The following is a 21504-nucleotide window of genomic DNA, read 5'->3' on the forward strand; positions in this document are numbered from 1 at the left end:
GTGTGTGTAATACATGGTGATGTCTCCTGGTCAGACTGTGTGTGTGTGTGTGTAATACATGGTGATGTCTCCTGGTCAGACTGTGTGTGTGTGTGTAATACATGGTGATGTCTCCTGGTCAGACTGTGTGTGTGTGTGTGTGTGTGTAATACATGGTGATGTATCCTGGTCAGACTGTGTGTGTGTGTGTAATACATGGTGATGTCTCCTGGTCAGACTGTGTGTGTAATACATGGTGATGTATCCTGGTCAGACTGTGTGTGTGTGTGTGTGTAATACATGGTGATGTCTCCTGGTCAGACTGTGTGTGTGTGTAATAGATGGTGATGTCTCCTAGTCAGACTGTGTGTGTGTAATACATGGTGATGTCTCCTGGTCAGACTGTGTGTGTGTGTAATAGATGGTGATATCTCCTAGTCAGACTGTGTGTGTGTGTGTGTGTGTAATACATGGTGATGTCTCCTGGTCAGACTGTGTGTGTGTGTGTGTGTGTGTAATACATGGTGATGTCTCCTGGTCAGACTGTGTGTGTGTGTAATACATGGTGATGTCTCCTGGTCAGACTGTGTGTGTAATACATGGTGATGTCTCCTGGTCAGACTGTGTGTGTGTGTGTGTGATGTCTAGACTGTGTGTGTGTGTATGGTGATGTCTCCTGGTCAGACTGTGTGTGATGTCTCCTGGTCAGACTGTGTGTGTGTGTAATAGATGGTGATGTCTCCTAGTCAGACTGTGTGTGTGTAATACATGGTGATGTCTCCTGGTCAGACTGTGTGTGTGTGTAATAGATGGTGATATCTCCTAGTCAGACTGTTTGTGTGTGTAATACATGGTGATGTCTCCTGGTCAGACTGTGTGTGTGTGTGTGTGTGTAATACATGGTGATGTCTCCTGGTCAGACTGTGTGTGTGTAATACATGGTGATGTCTCCTGGTCAGACTGTGTGTGTGTGTGTAATACATGGTGGTGTCTCCTAGTCAGACTGTGTGTGTGTGTGTAATACATGGTGATGTATCCTGGTCAGACTGTGTGTGTGTGTGTGTGTGTGTAATACATGGTGATGTCTCCTGGTCAGACTGTGTGTGTGTGTGTGTGTCTCCTGGTCAGTGTGTGTGTACATGGTGATGTCTCCTGGTCAGACTGTGTGTGTGTGTGTAATACATGGTGATGTCTCCTGGTCAGACTGTGTGTGTGTGTGTAATACATGGTGATGTCTCCTGGTCAGACTGTGTGTGTGTGTGTGATACATGATGATGTCTCCTGGTCAGACTGTGTGTGTGTGTGTGTGTGTGTCTCCTAGTGATGGTGATGTCTCCTGGTCAGACTGTGTGTGTGTGGTGATGTCTCCTGGTCAGACTGTGTGTGTGTGTGTGTGTAATACATGGTGATGTCTCCTGGTCAGACTGTGTGTGTGTAATAGATGGTGATGTCTCCTGGTCAGACTGTGTGTGTGTGTGTGTGTGTGTGTGTGTGTGTGTGTAGTACATGGTGATGTCTCCTGGTCAGACTGTGTGTGTGTGTGTGTAATACATGGTGATGTCTCCTGGTCAGACTGTGTGTGTGTAATACATGGGGATGTCTCCTGGTCAGACTGTGTGTGTGTGTGTGTAATACATGGTGATGTCTCCTGGTCAGACTGTGTGTGTGTGTAATACATGGTGATGTCTCCTGGTCAGACTGTGTGTGTGTGTAATACATGGTGATGTCTCCTGGTCAGACTGTGTGTGTGTGTAATACATGGTGATGTCTCCTGGTCAGACTGTGTGTGTGTAATACATGGTGATGTCTCCTGGTCAGACTGTGTGTGTGTGTGTGTAATAGATGGTGATGTCTCCTGGTCAGACTGTGTGTGTGTGTGTAATACATGGTGATGTCTCCTGGTCAGACTGTGTGTGTGTGTGTAATAGATGGTGATGTCTCCTGGTCAGACTGTGTGTGTGTGTAATACATGGTGATGTCTCCTGGTCAGACTGTGTGTGTGTAGTACATGGTGATGTCTCCTGGTCAGACTGTGTGTGTGTAGTACATGGTGATGTCTCCTAGTCAGACTGTGTGTGTGTGTGTACATGGTGATGTCTCCTGGACTCAGACTGTGTGTGTGTGTGTGTAATACATGGTGATGTCTCCTGGTCAGACTGTGTGTGTGTGTAATACATGGTGATGTCTCCTGGTCAGACTGTGTGTGTGTAATACATGGTGATGTCTCCTGGTCTGTGTGTGTGTAATACATGGTGGTGTCTCCTGGTTAGAGTGTGTGTGTGTGTGTGTGTAGTACATGGTGATGTCTCCTGGTCAGACTGTGTGTGAAGTACATGGTGATGTCTCCTGGTCAGACTGTGTGTGTGTAGTACATGGTGATGTATCCTGGTCAGACTGTGTGTGTGTGTGTGTAATACATGGTGAGGTCTCCTGGTCAGACTGTGTGTGTGTGTGTGTGTAGTACATGGTGATGTATCCTGGTCAGACTTGTGTGTGTGTGTGTAATACATGGTGAGGTCTCCTGGTCAGACTGTGTGTGTGTGTGTGTGTAATACATGGTGATGTCTCCTGGTCAGACTGTGTGTGTGTGTGTGTAATAGATGGTGATGTCTCCTAGTCAGACTGTGTGTGTGTGTGTGTGTAATACATGGTGATGTCTCCTGGTCAGACTGTGTGTGTGTGTGTAATACATGGTGATGTCTCCTGGTCAGACTGTGTGTGTGTGTGTGTAATACATGGTGATGTCTCCTGGTCAGACTGTGTGTGTGTGTGTGTAATAGATGGTGATGTCTCCTAGTCAGACTGTGTGTGTGTGTGTGTAATACATGGTGATGTCTCCTGGTCAGACTGTGTGTGTGTGTAATACATGGTGAGGTCTCCTGGTCAGACTGTGTGTGTGTGTGTAATACATGGTGAGGTCTCCTGGTCAGACTGTGTGTGTGTGTGTGTGTAATACATGGTGATGTCTCCTGGTCAGACTGTGTGTGTGTGTGTGTAATACATGGTGATGTCTCCTGGTCAGACTGTGTGTGTGTGTGTGTAATAGATGGTGATGTCTCCTGGTCAGACTGTGTGTGTGTGTGTAATACATGGTGATGTCTCCTGGTCAGACTGTGTGTGTGTAGTACATGGTGATGTATCGTGGTCAGACTGTGTGTGTGTGTGTGTGTGTAATACATGGTGATGTCTCCTGGTCAGACTGTGTGTGTGTGTGTGTGTGTGTGTGTGTAATAGATGGTGATGTCTCCTAGTCAGACTGTGTGTGTGTAATACATGGTGATGTCTCCTGGTCAGACTGTGTGTGTGTGTGTAATACATGGTGATATCTCCTGGTCAGACTGTGTGTGTGTGTAATAGATGGTGATGTCTCCTGGTCAGACTGTGTGTGTGTGTGTGTGTGTGTGTGTAGTACATGGTGATGTCTCCTGGTCAGACTGTGTGTGTGTGTGTGTAATACATGGTGATGTCTCCTGGTCAGACTGTGTGTGTGTGTGTGTAATAGATGGTGATGTCTCCTAGTCAGACTGTGTGTGTGTGTGTGTAATACATGGTGATGTCTCCTGGTCAGACTGTGTGTGTGTGTGTGTGTGTAATACATGGTGATGTCTCCTGTCTCCTGGTCAGACTGTGTGTGTGTGTGTAATACATGGTGAGGTCTCCTGGTCAGACTGTGTGTGTGTGTGTGTGTAATACATGGTGATGTCTCCTGGTCAGACTGTGTGTGTGTGTGTGTAATACATGGTGATGTCTCCTGGTCAGACTGTGTGTGTGTGTAATAGATGGTGATGTCTCCTGGTCAGACTGTGTGTGTGTGTGTACATGGTGATGTCTCCTGGTCAGACTGTGTGTGTGTAGTACATGGTGATGTCTCCTGGTCAGACTGTGTGTGTGTGTGTGTGTGTACATGGTGATGTCTCCTGGTCAGACTGTGTGTGTGTGTGTGTGTGTGTGTATAGATGGTGATGTCTCCTGGTCAGACTGTGTGTGTGTGTGTGTGTGTGTGTGTAATACATGGTGATGTCTCCTGGTCAGACTGTGTGTGTGTGTGTAATACATGGTGATGTCTCCTGGTCAGACTGTGTGTGTGTAATACATGGTGATGTCTCCTGGTCAGACTGTGTGTGTGTGTAATACATGGTGATGTCTCCTGGTCAGACTGTGTGTGTGTGTGGTGATGTCTCCTGGTACATGGTGATGTCTGTGTGACTGTGTGTGTGTGTAATACATGGTGATGTCTCCTGGTCAGACTGTGTGTGTGTAATACATGGTGATGTCTCCTGGTCAGACTGTGTGTGTGTGTGTAATAGATGGTGATGTCTCCTGGTCAGACTGTGTGTGTGTGTGTAATACATGGTGATGTCTCCTGGTCAGACTGTGTGTGTGTGTGTAATAGATGGTGATGTCTCCTGGTCAGACTGTGTGTGTGTGTAATACATGGTGATGTCTCCTGGTCAGACTGTGTGTGTGTAGTACATGGTGATGTCTCCTGGTCAGACTGTGTGTGTGTAGTACATGGTGATGTCTCCTAGTCAGACTGTGTGTGTGTAGTACATGGTGATGTCTCCTGGTCAGACTGTGTGTGTGTGTGTGTAATACATGGTGATGTCTCCTGGTCAGACTGTGTGTGTGTGTGTAATACATGGTGATGTCTCCTGGTCAGACTGTGTGTGTGTGTAATACATGGTGATGTCTCCTGGTCAGACTGTGTGTGTGTGTAATACATGGTGATGTCTCCTGGTCAGACTGTGTGTGTAATACATGGTGATGTCTCCTGGTCTGTGTGTGTGTGTGTGTGTAATACATGGTGGTGTCTCCTGGTCAGAGTGTGTGTGTGTGTGTGTAGTACATGGTGATGTCTCCTGGTCAGACTGTGTGTGTGTGTACATGGTGAGTACATGGTGATGTCTCCTGGTCAGACTGTGTGTGTGTGTACATGGTGATGTATCCTGGTCAGACTGTGTGTGTGTGTCCATGGTGAGGTCTCCTGGTCAGACTGTGTGTGTGTGTGTGTAGTACATGGTGATGTATCCTGGTCAGACTGTGTGTGTGTGTGTGTAATACATGGTGAGGTCTCCTGGTCAGACTGTGTGTGTGTGTGTGTAATACATGGTGATGTCTCCTGGTCAGACTGTGTGTGTGTGTGTGTAATAGATGGTGATGTCTCCTAGTCAGACTGTGTGTGTGTGTGTGTAATACATGGTGATGTCTCCTGGTCAGACTGTGTGTGTGTGTGTAATACATGGTGATGTCTCCTGGTCAGACTGTGTGTGTGTGTGTGTAATACATGGTGATGTCTCCTGGTCAGACTGTGTGTGTGTAATACATGGTGATGTCTCCTGGTCAGACTGTGTGTGTGTGTGTAATAGATGGTGATGTCTCCTGGTCAGACTGTGTGTGTGTGTAATACATGGTGATGTCTCCTGGTCAGACTGTGTGTGTGTGTGTAATACATGGTGATGTCTCCTGGTCAGACTGTGTGTGTGTAATACATGGTGATGTCTCCTGGTCAGACTGTGTGTGTGTGTGTAAATACATGGTGGTGTCTCCTGGTCAGAGTGTGTGTGTGTGTGTGTAGTACATGGTGATGTCTCCTGGTCAGACTGTGTGTGTGTGTGTGTAAGTACATGGTGATGTCTCCTGGTCAGACTGTGTGTGTGTAGTACATGGTGATGTCTCCTGGTCAGACTGTGTGTGTGTGTGTGTAATACATGGTGATGTCTCCTGGTCAGACTGTGTGTGTGTGTGTGTAGTACATGGTGATGTATCCTGGTCAGACTGTGTGTGTGTGTGTGGTCAGTGTGTGTGTACATGGTGAGGTCTCCTGGTCAGACTGTGTGTGTGTGTGTGTGTAATACATGGTGATGTCTCCTGGTCAGACTGTGTGTGTGTGTGTGTGTAATAGATGGTGATGTCTCCTAGTCAGACTGTGTGTGTGTGTGTCAATACATGGTGATGTCTCCTGGTCAGACTGTGTGTGTGTGTGTGTAATACATGGTGATGTCTCCTGGTCAGACTGTGTGTGTGTGTGTGTGTGTGTGTGTGTATACATGGTGATGTCTCCTGGTCAGACTGTGTGTGTGTGTGTGTAATACATGGTGATGTCTCCTGGTCAGACTGTGTGTGTGTGTGTGTAATAGATGGTGATGTCTCCTGGTCAGACTGTGTGTGTGTGTGTGTAATACATGGTGATGTCTCCTGGTCAGACTGTGTGTGTGTAATACATGGTGAGGTCTCCTGGTCAGACTGTGTGTGTGTGTGTAATACATGGTGATGTCTCCTGGTCAGACTGTGTGTGTGTGTGTGTGTAATACATGGTGATGTCTCCTGGTCAGACTGTGTGTGTGTGTGTGTAATAGATGGTGATGTCTCCTGGTCAGACTGTGTGTGTGTGTGTAATACATGGTGATGTCTCCTGGTCAGACTGTGTGTGTGTGTGTGTAATACATGGTGAGGTCTCCTGGTCAGACTGTGTGTGTGTGTGTAATACATGGTGATGTCTCCTGGTCAGACTGTGTGTGTGTGTGTGTAATACATGGTGATGTCTCCTGGTCAGACTGTGTGTGTGTGTGTGTAATAGATGGTGATGTCTCCTAGTCAGACTGTGTGTGTAATACATGGTGATGTCTCCTGGTCAGACTGTGTGTGTGTGTGTAATACATGGTGAGGTCTCCTGGTCAGACTGTGTGTGTGTGTGTGTAGTACATGGTGATGTATCCTGGTCAGACTGTGTGTGTGTGTGTGTAATACATGGTGAGGTCTCCTGGTCAGACTGTGTGTGTGTGTGTGTGTGTGTAATACATGGTGATGTCTCCTGGTCAGACTGTGTGTGTGTGTGTGTAATAGATGGTGATGTCTCCTAGTCAGACTGTGTGTGTGTGTGTGTAATACATGGTGATGTCTCCTGGTCAGACTGTGTGTGTGTGTGTGTAATAGATGGTGATGTCTCCTAGTCAGACTGTGTGTGTGTGTAATACATGGTGATGTCTCCTGGTCAGACTGTGTGTGTGTGTAATACATGGTGAGGTCTCCTGGTCAGACTGTGTGTGTGTGTGTAATACATGGTGAGGTCTCCTGGTCAGACTGTGTGTGTGTGTAATACATGGTGATGTCTCCTGGTCAGACTGTGTGTGTGTGTAATACATGGTGATGTCTCCTGGTCAGACTGTGTGTGTGTAGTACATGGTGATGTCTCCTGGTCAGACTGTGTGTGTGTAGTACATGGTGATGTCTCCTAGTCAGACTGTGTGTGTGTAGTACATGGTGATGTCTCCTGGTCAGACTGTGTGTGTGTGTGTGTAATACATGGTGATGTCTCCTGGTCAGACTGTGTGTGTGTGTAATACATGGTGATGTCTCCTGGTCAGACTGTGTGTGTGTGTAATACATGGTGATGTCTCCTAGTCAGACTGTGTGTGTGTAATACATGGTGATGTCTCCTGGTCTGTGTGTGTGTAATACATGGTGGTGTCTCCTGGTCAGAGTGTGTGTGTGTGTGTGTGTAGTACATGGTGATGTCTCCTGGTCAGACTGTGTGTGAAGTACATGGTGATGTCTCCTGGTCAGACTGTGTGTGTGTAGTACATGGTGATGTATCCTGGTCAGACTGTGTGTGTGTGTGTGTAATACATGGTGAGGTCTCCTGGTCAGACTGTGTGTGTGTGTGTGTGTGTGTAGTACATGGTGATGTATCCTGGTCAGACTGTGTGTGTGTGTGTGTAATACATGGTGAGGTCTCCTGGTCAGACTGTGTGTGTGTGTGTGTGTGTGTGTAATAGATGGTGATGTCTCCTAGTCAGACTGTGTGTGTGTGTGTGTAATACATGGTGATGTCTCCTAGTCAGACTGTGTGTGTGTGTGTGTAATACATGGTGATGTCTCCTGGTCAGACTGTGTGTGTGTGTGTGTAATAGATGGTGATGTCTCCTAGTCAGACTGTGTGTGTGTGTAATACATGGTGATGTCTCCTGGTCAGACTGTGTGTGTGTGTAATACATGGTGAGGTCTCCTGGTCAGACTGTGTGTGTGTGTGTAATACATGGTGAGGTCTCCTGGTCAGACTGTGTGTGTGTGTGTGTGTGTGTGTAATACATGGTGATGTCTCCTGGTCAGACTGTGTGTGTGTGTGTGTAATACATGGTGATGTCTCCTGGTCAGACTGTGTGTGTGTGTGTGTAATAGATGGTGATGTCTCCTGGTCAGACTGTGTGTGTGTGTGTAATACATGGTGATGTCTCCTGGTCAGACTGTGTGTGTGTGTAATACATGGTGAGGTCTCCTGGTCAGACTGTGTGTGTGTGTGTGTAATACATGGTGATGTCTCCTGGTCAGACTGTGTGTGTGTGTGTGTGTGTGTAATACATGGTGATGTCTCCAGGTCAGACTGTGTGTGTGTGTGTGTGTAATAGATGGTGATGTCTCCTAGTCAGACTGTGTGTGTAATACATGGTGATGTCTCCTGGTCAGACTGTGTGTGTGTGTGTAATACATGGTGATGTCTCCTGGTCAGACTGTGTGTGTGTGTGTGTGTAATACATGGTGAGGTCTCCTGGTCAGACTGTGTGTGCGTCAATACATGGTGATGTCTCCTGGTCAGACTGTGTGTGTGTGTGTGTGTGTGTAATACATGGTGATGTCTCCTGGTCAGACTGTGTGTGTGTGTGTGTAATACATGGTGATGTCTCCTGGTCAGACTGTGTGTGTGTGTGTGTGTAATACATGGTGATGTCTCCTGGTCAGACTGTGTGTGTGTGTAATACATGGTGATATCTCCTGGTCAGACTGTGTGTGTGTAATAGATGGTGATGTCTCCTGGTCAGACTGTGTGTGTGTGTGTGTGTGTGTGTGTAATACATGGTGATGTCTCCTGGTCAGACTGTGTGTGTGTGTGTAATACATGGTGATGTCTCCTGGTCAGACTGTGTGTGTGTGTAATACATGGTGATGTCTCCTGGTCAGACTGTGTGTGTGTGTGTAATACATGGTGATGTCTCCTGGTCAGACTGTGTGTGTGTAATACATGGTGATGTCTCCTGGTCAGACTGTGTGTGTGTGTAATACATGGTGATGTCTCCTGGTCAGACTGTGTGTGTGTGTGTGTGTGTAATACATGGTGATGTCTCCTGGTCATGTCTCCTGGTCAGACTGTGTGTGTGTGTGTGTAATACATGGTGATGTCTCCTGGTCAGACTGTGTGTGTGTGTAATAGATGGTGATGTCTCCTGGTCAGACTGTGTGTGTGTGTGTAATACATGGTGATGTCTCCTGGTCAGACTGTGTGTGTGTGTGTGTGTGTGTGTGTAATACATGGTGATGTCTCCTGGTCAGACTGTGTGTGTGTGTGTGTAATACATGGTGATGTCTCCTGGTCAGACTGTGTGTGTGTGTGTGTGTAATACATGGTGATGTCTCCTGGTCAGACTGTGTGTGTGTGTGTGTAATACATGGTGATGTCTCCTGGTCAGACTGTGTGTGTAATACATGGTGATGTCTCCTGGTCAGACTGTGTGTGTGTGTGTAATACATGGTGATGTCTCCTGGTCAGACTGTGTGTGTGTGTGTGTAGTACATGGTGATGTATCCTGGTCAGACTGTGTGTGTGTGTGTGTAATACATGGTGATGTCTCCTGGTCAGACTGTGTGTGTGTGTGTGTGTGTAATACATGGTGATGTCTCCTGGTGATGTCAGACTGTGTGTGTGTGTGTGTAATAGATGGTGATGTCTCCTAGTCAGACTGTGTGTGTGTGTGTGTAATACATGGTGATGTCTCCTGGTCAGACTGTGTGTGTGTGTGTGTAATAGATGGTGATGTCTCCTAGTCAGACTGTGTGTGTGTGTAATACATGGTGATGTCTCCTGGTCAGACTGTGTGTGTGTCTCCTGGTCAGACTGTGTGTGTGTGTAATACATGGTGAGGTCTCCTGGTCAGACTGTGTGTGTGTGTGTAATACATGGTGAGGTCTCCTGGTCAGACTGTGTGTGTGTGTGTGTGTAATACATGGTGATGTCTCCTGGTCAGACTGTGTGTGTGTGTAATACATGGTGATGTCTCCTGGTCAGACTGTGTGTGTGTAGTACATGGTGATGTCTCCTGGTCAGACTGTGTGTGTGTGTGTAATATGGTGATGTCTCCTGGTCAGACTGTGTGTGTGTGTGTGTAGTACATGGTGATGTCTCCTGGTCAGACTGTGTGTGTGTGTGTGTAATACATGGTGATGTCTCCTGGTCAGACTGTGTGTGTGTGTGTAATACATGGTGATGTCTCCTGGTCAGACTGTGTGTGTGTGTAATACATGGTGATGTCTCCTAGTCAGACTGTGTGTGTGTAATACATGGTGATGTCTCCTGGTCTGTGTGTGTGTAATACATGGTGGTGTCTCCTGGTCAGACTGTGTGTGTGTGTGTGTGTGTATACATGGTGATGTCTCCTGGTCAGACTGTGTGTGAAGTACATGGTGATGTCTCCTGGTCAGACTGTGTGTGTGTAGTATGTCATGGTGATGTGATGTCCTGGTCAGACTGTGTGTGTGTGTGTGTAATACATGGTGAGGTCTCCTGGTCAGACTGTGTGTGTGTGTGTGTGTGTGTAGTACATGGTGATGTATCCTGGTCAGACTGTGTGTGTGTGTGTGTAATACATGGTGATGTCTCCTGGTCAGACTGTGTGTGTGTGTGTGTGTGTGTAATAGATGGTGATGTCTCCTAGTCAGACTGTGTGTGTGTGTGTGTAATACATGGTGATGTCTCCTGGTCAGACTGTGTGTGTGTGTGTGTAATACATGGTGATGTCTCCTGGTCAGACTGTGTGTGTGTGTGTGTAATAGATGGTGATGTCTCCTAGTCAGACTGTGTGTGTGTGTAATACATGGTGATGTCTCCTGGTCAGACTGTGTGTGTGTGTAATACATGGTGAGGTCTCCTGGTCAGACTGTGTGTGTGTGTGTGTAATACATGGTGATGTCTCCTGGTCAGACTGTGTGTGTGTGTGTGTGTGTGTAATACATGGTGATGTCTCCAGGTCAGACTGTGTGTGTGTGTGTGTAATACATGGTGATGTCTCCTGGTCAGACTGTGTGTGTGTGTGTGGTGAGAGACTGGTGATGTGTCAGACTGTGTGTGTGTGTGTAATACATGGTGATGTCTCCTGGTCAGACTGTGTGTGTGTGTGTGTGTAATACATGGTGATGTCTCCTGGTCAGACTGTGTGTGTGTGTGTAATAGATGGTGATGTCTCCTATGTGACTCCTGGTCAGACTGTGTGTGTGTGTAATACATGGTGATGTCTCCTGGTCAGACTGTGTGTGTGTGTGTGTGTGTGTAATACATGGTGATGTCTCCTGGTCAGACTGTGTGTGTGTGTAATACATGGTGGTGTCTCCTGGTCAGACTGTGTGTGTGTGTGTGTACATGGTGATGTCTCCTGGTCAGACTGTGTGTGTAATACATGGTGATGTCTCCTGGTCAGACTGTGTGTGTGTGTGTAATACATGGTGATGTCTCCTGGTCAGACTGTGTGTGTGTGTGTGTGTGTAATACATGGTGAGGTCTCCTGGTCAGACTGTGTGTGCGTAATACATGGTGATGTCTCCTAGTCAGACTGTGTGTGTGTGTGTGTAATACATGGTGATGTCTCCTGGTCAGACTGTGTGTGTGTGTGTGTAGTACATGGTGATGTATCGTGGTCAGACTGTGTGTGTGTGTGTGTGTGTAATACATGGTGATGTCTCCTGGTCAGACTGTGTGTGTGTGTGTAATACATGGTGATATCTCCTGGTCAGACTGTGTGTGTGTAATAGATGGTGATGTCTCCTGGTCAGACTGTGTGTGTGTGTGTGTGTGTGTGTGTGTGTAATACATGGTGATGTCTCCTGGCCAGACTGTGTGTGTGTAATACATGGGGATGTCTCCTGGCCAGACTGTGTGTGTGTGTAATACATGGTGATGTCTCCTGGTCAGACTGTGTGTGTGTGTGTAATACATGGTGATGTCTCCTGGTCAGACTGTGTGTCTCCTGTGTGTGTGTAATACATGGTGATGTGTGTGTCTCCTGGTCAGACTGTGTGTGTGTGTAATACATGGTGATGTCTCCTGGTCAGACTGTGTGTGTGTGTAATACATGGTGATGTCTCCTGGTCAGACTGTGTGTGTGTAATACATGGTGATGTCTCCTGGTCAGACTGTGTGTGTGTGTGTAATAGATGGTGATGTCTCCTGGTCAGACTGTGTGTGTGTGTAATACATGGTGATGTCTCCTGGTCAGACTGTGTGTGTGTGTGTAATAGATGGTGATGTCTCCTGGTCAGACTGTGTGTGTGTGTAATACATGGTGATGTCTCCTGGTCAGACTGTGTGTGTGTAGTACATGGTGATGTCTCCTGGTCAGACTGTGTGTGTGTAGTACATGGTGATGTCTCCTAGTCAGACTGTGTGTGTGTAGTAATACATGGTGATGTCTCCTGGTCAGACTTTGTGTGTGTGTGTAATACATGGTGAATACATGGTGATGTCTCCTGGTCAGACTGTGTGTGTGTGTGTGTGTAATACATGGTGATGTCTCCTAGTCAGACTGTGTGTGTGACTGTGTGTAATACATGGTGATGTCTCCTGGTCTGTGTGTGTGTAATACATGGTGGTGTCTCCTGGTCAGAGTGTGTGTGTGTGTGTGTAGTACATGGTGATGTCTCCTGGTCAGACTGTGTGTGTGTGTGTGTGTAAAGTACATGGTGATGTCTCCTGGTCAGACTGTGTGTGTGTAGTACATGGTGATGTATCCTGGTCAGACTGTGTGTGTGTGTGTGTAATACATGGTGATGTCTCCTGGTCAGACTGTGTGTGTGTGTGTGTGTGTGTAGTACATGGTGATGTCTCCTGGTCAGACTGTGTGTGTGTGTGTGTAATACATGGTGATGTCTCCTGGTCAGACTGTGTGTGTGTGTGTGTAATACATGGTGATGTCTCCTGGTCAGACTGTGTGTGTGTGTGTGTGTGTAATAGATGGTGATGTCTCCTAGTCAGACTGTGTGTGTGTGTGTGTGTAATACATGGTGATGTCTCCTGGTCAGACTGTGTGTGTGTGTGTGTAATACATGGTGATGTCTCCTGGTCAGACTGTGTGTGTGTAATAGATGGTGATGTCTCCTGGTCAGACTGTGTGTGTGTGTGGTGATGTCTCCTGTCAGACTGTGTGTGTGTGTGTAATACATGGTGATGTCTCCTGGTCAGACTGTGTGTGTGTGTAATACATGGTGATGTCTCCTGGTCAGACTGTGTGTGTGTGTGTAATACATGGTGATGTCTCCTGGTCAGACTGTGTGTGTGTGTGTAATACATGGTGATGTCTCCTGGTCAGACTGTGTGTGTGTGTGTGTAATACATGGTGATGTCTCCTGGTCAGACTGTGTGTGTGTGTGTGTGTAATAGATGGTGATGTCTCCTGGTCAGACTGTGTGTGTGTGTGTAATACATGGTGATGTCTCCTGGTCAGACTGTGTGTGTGTGTGTGTAATACATGGTGAGGTCTCCTGGTCAGACTGTGTGTGTGTGTGTGTAATACATGGTGATGTCTCCTGGTCAGACTGTGTGTGTGTGTGTGTAATACATGGTGATGTCTCCTGGTCAGACTGTGTGTGTGTGTGTGTAATAGATGGTGATGTCTCCTAGTCAGACTGTGTGTGTGTGTGTGTGTGTGTGTATACATGGTGATGTCTCCTGGTCAGACTGTGTGTGTGTGTAATACATGTGTGTGTAATACATGGTGATGTCTCCTGGTCAGACTGTGTGTGTGTGTGTGTAATAGATGGTGATGTCTCCTAGTCAGACTGTGTGTGTAATACATGGTGATGTCTCCTGGTCAGACTGTGTGTGTGTAATACATGGTGTAACGGTTTTGACTTGAGGTTATTATTTATAGGGGTGCCAGGTAAGTTGTGCCTACCAGAGAAAACATTGGTTTCTCCTTTTAGTTTGGGTGGGAATGAGTCCCATCTGGTCCGTCAAGTCTACACCAATACAAAGGACTTATGTAAAAGTCAGGATGGAAATAAACTTTTCATAAACCCTTAAAACATTGGAAAGAACTTCCAAAACAACTATATTCTTTGCGTGGGTTGTATTAACAACATCAATGATTACACACACATATAATAATATAACACAATGAGTTCTGGTTCCTCCAGAAATGTCCTGTACCTCGGGCCTAAAAAGAGTCCTGCCCGGTAGAGTTCAGGGAACTCAAGTGACTTCTGCCACGCAATGTTTGTCCGTTCATTCAGTGTAGCGTAAACCCAGTATTAGTCATACAATTAATATAACAATAATTTTACCACAGAACTTTAAAGCGTATCAACTCTTACTAAGTCCTCAACTACAACTAACTACATAAATCACAGTATACATCACATCAAAACAAATGAAATACCGTATACAAAAAGGTTGTAGTCAGTCGGTCAGTCAGACAATCCAATCCGCCAATAGATCTCCAGCGGAGAAAGGCCACGAAGAACGGAGGACGGTGTAGTCCACGGACGCAAAGAGTGGATCCCATCCTGGGTAAACTCTATTAGGCTACAAAACACACGTTTAACGGCAACAAAACAACGGAATAGAGAAGCTTCGGGAACTGAGGGTTGAACACATCCTCAGTCACGTCTCCATCACAACCCCCCTTTTGCGCAGCTGATGCTGGCTATTTAATTAGGAATTAAAGGGAAAGCGCCCTATTGGAAGGAGCTGCACTGAGGCGGTTCAGAAAAATTCAGGGCCGTCACACACCCCCTCCCCTGGAAAAAGCCGACCATTGCCCTGGAAGGCACATCTTGGTCGGGGAAACCGAGAAAGGTCTCCTCATCGCTTTCCTCTACAAAAATATTTGTGACTTTTTGGAGCTCACGCTCCTCAGCTGAGGGGTCACAGGCCTTGAGGTGTGAGACTTCTGGGTCTGGGAATCCGAGAAAAGTCTCCTCACTTTCCTCTTCAAAGATATCCAGGACCTTGCGGCGCTCAATCGCCTCCAATTCCTCAGCCGAGGGGTAACAGGCCTTAAGGCGTGAGACATGGACAATGCGCATATCTTCACCTGTGTCCTCTTTCACCACTCGGTAGTTCAAAGGGCCCATCTGCTCCACAATCCTATATGGTCCTTGCCATTTAGGAGCGAGCTTGGCCGAGAAGAATTGTTCAGCTTTCGAGTAAGGATGAGAGCGAAGCCACACCCGATCACGAAGCTGGAACTGCATGTCTCGTCTGTTCTTATCATAATTCCTCTTCTGCTTGAGTCGAGCCTGGATCATGTTCTTTGAGACAAGAGCTCTCAAGTCATGGAGATGGACTACCTGGTCATAGCAAGCAGCGTCTGGAGTAAGCTGCTGGGGCTGTAGCACCATATCCAAGGGTCCTCGGAGAGGACGACTTAGGTTCAGCTCTGCAGGTGTGACTCCAGTGGACTCTTGCACAGCAGAATTCAGAGCAAATCGAAACTCGTGAAGGTGCTTGTCCCAGTGTTTGTGCTGGGTCCCTACATAGGAAGCAATCATTGTCTTCAAGGTTCGATTTACTCTCTCAGTGAGATTGGTCTGTGGGTGATAGGCAGTGGTCAACTTCTGTCTCAGGTTCCATCTTTGGCAGGTCTCCTCAAAGAGATCAGAGACAAATTGGGAACCTCGATCAGACAGGATGTAATCAGGCACTCCCCAGCGAGTCAGGATCTCTTTCGTAAGGATGTTAGAGACGGTCCTTGCTGTGGCCTGACGCAGGGAAAAAAGCTCCACCCACTTTGAATAATAATCAACAAAAACAAGCATGTACACATTCTGATTGGAGCTTCTAGGAAATGGACCCATCAAATCCACTCCTAACATTTCCCAAGGTCGGGTAACCACCGTTTGCTGCAACATGCCAGCAGGCTTTCTACCTTCTGGTTTGTACATTTGACAAACCTGACAGTTTCGGATGTGTGACTTCACATCCATGCTCAGATGTGGCCAGTACAGTAACGCTTGCAACCGCTTGTAGGTTTTGAACCTGCCCAAATGACCAGCTAATGGGTCTTCATGGAAATGTTGAAGCAGTTGAAGGCGTAGAGTTTCAGGTATGTACATTTGGTAGAGTGTTCTGTGAGGGAATTGTACAACTCGGTAGACTTTATCTTCAATGATGGTCAGCTTTGTGGTAGGATTGACCATCTTTTCTCCATCTTCCAGGATAGTCTGGTACAAAGCCTGTACTTCTGGATCATCCTGTTGGGCTTTCCATATGGCCTCATCAGAGATGGGAAAGTCCGTTTTGGGCGAGTCTCGACTGCTTGACAGGACAGTAGCACATGTAAGATGAGGGCCACTGTTATCACAAGCAGGAGCTCTGGACAAGGCATCTGGAACAGTGTTGTATTTTCCTTTCCTGTATTCCACTGCAAAGGTGAACTCTTGCAACCGTAGAGCCCATCTTATGAGTCTGGTGCTTGGTTTGTTGGTCTTGAACACCCACACAAGGGAGGAATGGTCAGTGACCACAGTGAAGTGTCTACCCTCCAAGTAGTACCTCCACTTTTCCAAAGCCCAGACAACTGCAAGGCACTCTTGCTCGGTTGTGGAGTAGTTCCGTTCTGCTCCATTCAATGTTCGACTGGCGAACGCTAGCACTTCTTCAGTGCCAAGTCCAGTCTGTTGGACTAGGACAGCACCAAGTCCAACATCACCAAGTCCAACATCACTTGCATCAGTGTAAACAAAAAAAGGGCAATCAAAGTTGGGATGACCTAAAATGGGAGGTGTGACGAGATGTCGTTTCAGGGTTTCAAAGGAGGTCTGGCACTCTGCCGTCCATTGGAATTTCGCTCCTTTTCGCTTCAACGCGTTGAGGGGTTCTGCCACCTGGGAGAAGTTCGACACAAACCGATGGTACCATCCAGCCATACCAAGGAACCGTTGAAGGGCCTTGAGTGTGGTTGGCACAGGGAAGTCTTGTACAGCCTTTGTCTTTTCAGGATCCACATGAATGCCGTCGAAAGACACAATATGGCCAAGGAACTTCAGGGAGGTTTGGCAAAAGTTGCTCTTCTTCATATTCAAGGTCAGACCAGCTTCTCTTAGCTTGTCCAACACTGCTTGAAGATCTTGAAAGTGTCTTTCTCTGTTCTGAGAGTAGATAATTATATCGTCCAGGTAGACGAAACAGATCTTCCCTTTGAGCTCACCTAACGCAATCTCCATGAGTCTTTGGAAAGTGGCAGGGGCATTCTTTAATCCAAAGGGCATCACCTTAAAGGAAAACAAGCCCTCAGCACAGACAAAAGCAGTCTTGTCCTTGCTTTCCTGGTCCATCTCAACCTGCCAATAACCACTATTGAGGTCAAGGGTAGTGAACACAAAGCGCCAGACAATGACTCCAGGATCTCATGGATGGTAGGAAGAGGATAGGCATCCGTCTGAGAAACATTGTTGGTCTTCCTATAGTCCACACAAAATCTAAGACCACCAGTCTTTTTTGGGATGAGGACAACAGGAGCAGCCCAGGGAGAGGAGGAACGTTCTATTATATCTTGTGTTAACATATCATTAATGAGTCCCTTTTGGATGATTAGCTTCGCTGGGGACAAACGATATGGCTTTTGCTTGATCAGCATTTCCTGTGTAAGGAATATTTTGTGCTTCAGGAGCCCGGTGCGTCCCAGCTTTGAAGTACATACATCAGCATTATTCTGCAGCTGTGCCAACAGCCGTAACTCCTCTGGCTGTTCCAACAGCCTTAACTCCTCTGGCTGTTCCAGCTGAGCTCTTCTCACAGCCTGTGGCTGTTCCAGCTGAGGATTATCAAGGCCTGTAAAAGGAGATCGGCAGAGAAGACTGCCACATTTGAACCACAGTCAGAAGGATTATCAAGGGTTAGTGGTACCGGAGCAATGGCAGAGAAGACTGCCACATTTGAACCACAGTCAGAAGGATTATCAAGGGTTAGTGGTACCGGAGCAACGGCAGAGAAGAGTGCCACATTTGAACCCCAATCATGTAACTTTGTAGCTTCTGATTGGTGCGGTATTAACTGAAAGGAAGGGGATGTCGATGGGGGGGCGTAGGCAGTGACTCTTGGGGTTTCAGCTCTGGTTAAAGCACCCAGAGAAGGATGGTCATTGCTGCGAAGAGATTTAGGTGTGTTGGCCTGTTGTGATTTGTGGTCTCTGGAAGGGTTTACTTGATACGGTCTTGGACATGTAGCTGAAGAATGTCCCTTTTGGCTACATCTCCAACAGAACATGAGAGGGGTCTTGACTGGAGACTCTGGCTGTTGTTGATGGTCTGTCTTGGGCAACTGTTTGGGTGTCTGTTTCTTTCTCTGGTCATATTGCTGTTGGCATTCTCTGTCCTTCTCAAACTGCTGTCCCAAGCGAACCAGTCCATCGACAGTGGTGACTGTAGCATGGCCTTGTCTTGGCTGTTCAGAGGTGCCAGCTTGGCCCTCAGTGGTCTGAACAGAAATGGACACCAGAGAAACTCTGTGTAAGGAGTTGTGCCTAATGGAGGCCATGTCCACAGACACGTCATCCAACATTTTAACACAATTAGAGAGTTCTCTCTGCAAGTGGCCTACAGTGTTAACCATGGGAGAAAAAACAGAATTAACGTCCTTGAGGACCTCAGTGTGGTGATGTTGCAGGCGCCATTGGAGAGTGGCAGTGAGTTGGTTTCGTTGGTAGTCAAACTGCCTGTCCATGGCACCAGTAATTTCCCGTCTTCCACTCTCACTGAGCTCTGTCAGCATGTGGGTTAGAGTGCTCAGTGAGTTTCTGAATTCCATGGCACTCTGTTGTTGCTCTTCCCTCAGACATTTGAAATTATGGTGGATAAGAGTTTGGAGATGTTGTTGAGTCCGACGAATATCAAGGATGTCACCTTGAAGTTGTAAGACTACAACCTCTGGACATAAAGCAGACAATGGAGGAAGGTTGGGTGTCAGAGGGAGGACTAGCTCAGTACTTCCACACAGATCCATGTCAATAAGTGAGTAACTGGTTAGACCTCCTGTGGCCTGTGGCTCAGGCCGAGCATTTAGATTCCCAGGGCTCTGGCCCAAATCAACTCCATTATCTCCATTTACATTATGATTTGTGTTGTCAGCTTGATGGTCAGAATGTCCCTGTGTATTCCCATTGACAGGTATTACATGGATGAGTAACTTATCTTGGGGTGAATCCATTGTTTTAATTCCACACACAATATTTGCTTTGGTTAGTTCTCAATGTTGAGCGGTCCCATCTGGGGTGCCATTTTTTATGTAACGGTTTTGACTTGAGGTTATTATTTATAGGGGTGCCAGGTAAGTTGTGCCTACCAGAGAAAACATTGGTTTCTCCTTTTAGTTTGGGTGGGAATGAGTCCCATCTGGTCCGTCAAGTCTACACCAATACAAAGGACTTATGTAAAAGTCAGGATGGAAATAAACTTTTCATAAACCCTTAAAACATTGGAAAGAACTTCCAAAACAACTATATTCTTTGCGTGGGTTGTATTAACAACATTAATGATTACACACACATATAATAATATAACACAATGAGTTCTGGTTCCTCCAGAAATGTCCTGTACCTCGGGCCTAAAAAGAGTCCTGCCCGGTAGAGTTCAGGGAACTCAAGTGACTTCTGTCACGCAATGTTTGTCCGTTCATTCAGTGTAGCGTAAACCCAGTATTAGTCATACAATTAATATAACAATAATTTTACCACAGAACTTTAAAGTGTATCAACTCTTACTAAGTCCTCAACTACAACTAACTACATAAATCACAGTATACATCACATCAAAACAAATGAAATACCGTATACAAAAAGGTTGTAGTCAGTCGGTCAGTCAGACAATCCAATCCGCCAATAGATCTCCAGCGGAGAAAGGCCACGAAGAAGAACGGAGGACGGTGTAGTCCACGGACGCAAAGAGTGGATCCCATCCTGGGTAAACTCTATTTGGCAACAAAACACACGTTTAACGGCAACAAAACAACGGAATAGAGAAGCTTCGGGAACTGAGGGTTGAACACATCCTCAGTCACGTCTCCATCACAACCCCCCTTTTGCGCAGCTGATGCTGGCTATTTAATTAGGAATTAAAGGGAAAGCGCCCTATTGGAAGGAGCTGCACTGAGGCGGTTCAGAAAAATTCAGGGCCGTCACAATGGTGATCTCTCCTGGTCAGACTGTGTGTGTGTGTGTGTGTGTGTGTGTAATACATGGTGATGTCTCCTGGTCAGACTGTGTGTGTGTGTAATACATGGTGATGTCTCCTGGTCAGACTGTGTGTGTGTAATAGATGGTGATGTCTCCTAGTCAGACTGTGTGTGTGTAATACATGGTGTTGTCTCCTGGTCAGACTGTGTGTCTCCTGGTCAGACTGTGTGTGTGTGTGTAATACATGGTGATGTCTCCTGGTCAGACTGTGTGTGTGTAATACATGGTGATGTCTCCTGGTCAGACTGTGTGTGTGTGTGTGTAGTACATGGGGATGTCTCCTGGTCAGACTGTGTGTGTGTGTGTGTAATACATGGTGATGTCTCCTGGTCTGTGTGTGTAAGACATGGTGATGTCTCCTGGTCAGACTGTGTGTGTAATACATGGTGATGTCTCCTGGTCAGACTGTGTGTGTGTGTAATACATGGTGAGGTCTCCTAGTCAGACTGTGTGTGTGTGTGTGTGTGTAATACATGGTGATGTCTCCTAGTCAGACTGTGTGTGTGTAATACATGGGGATGTCTCCTGGCCAGACTGTGTGTGTGTAATACATGGTGATGTCTCCTGGTCAGACTGTGTGTGTGTGTGTAATACATGGTGATGTCTCCTGGTCAGACTGTGTGTGTGTGTGTAATACATGGTGATGTCTCCTGGTCAGACTGTGTGTGTGTGTAATACATGGTGATGTCTCCTGGTCAGACTGTGTGTGTGTGTAATACATGGTGATGTCTCCTGGTCAGACTGTGTGTGTAATACATGGTGATGTCTCCTGGTCAGACTGTGTGTGTGTGTGTAATACATGGTGATGTCTCCTGGTGTGTGTGTGTGTGTGTGTGTGTGTGTGTGTGTGTGTGTAATACATGGTGATGTCTCCTGGTCAGACTGTGTGTGTGTGTAATACATGGTGATGTCTCCTGGTCAGACTGTGTGTGTGGTGCTGTGGGTGGCCAGTTACTCTGCCAGCGTCCTGCGGCCGCTCAAGTCCAGCCTACAGAAGAAGAAGAAGAAGAAAAAGGACAGCAGCACAGCCATGGTACACACTCACTACCGTCTCATCCTCCCCTTGTCCGCGTACAACCCTTCTGACACCATCCCATTCGCCAAATAACTCTCTGCCCCCTTCCTCTGTCCCTATAGCCAGTGGTGCTGAGTGGCTTCCAGGAGTGGACAGGCAACCTACAGGGCATTGTGACCCAGGCTCTAGATCACGTGAAGGGGCAGGAGGCCAGCCTGACAGCCCTCAAACTAGCAGCACTCACCTTGGGGGTGGGACACGCACAGACACAGGTTGGTAGGTCTGGGTGGGTAGCTGTGTGTA

The 21504-nt window shown here is 46.9% G+C and overlaps 1 protein-coding gene across 4 annotated transcripts in view; it reads left to right on the forward strand.

Moving 5' to 3' along the window:
* LOC115104817 (N-alpha-acetyltransferase 25, NatB auxiliary subunit-like) overlaps nucleotides 1–21504 on the forward strand; it is a 55382-nt gene that overhangs the window by 31406 nt on the left and 2472 nt on the right. For 3 of the 4 annotated variants that reach the window (XM_065007506.1, XM_065007509.1, XM_065007508.1), the window contains 2 exons: nucleotides 21109–21219; nucleotides 21324–21473. In XM_065007506.1, the coding sequence (XP_064863578.1) occupies nucleotides 21109–21219; nucleotides 21324–21473 (261 nt within the window). The remainder of the gene's footprint in view (nucleotides 1–21108; nucleotides 21220–21323; nucleotides 21474–21504) is intronic. The other variant, XM_065007507.1, reaches the window with a different exon arrangement.

The sequence above is a fragment of the Oncorhynchus nerka genome, linkage group LG22 (genome assembly GCF_034236695.1).
Source record: "Oncorhynchus nerka isolate Pitt River linkage group LG22, Oner_Uvic_2.0, whole genome shotgun sequence".
Taxonomy (NCBI): Eukaryota; Metazoa; Chordata; class Actinopteri; order Salmoniformes; family Salmonidae; genus Oncorhynchus; species Oncorhynchus nerka.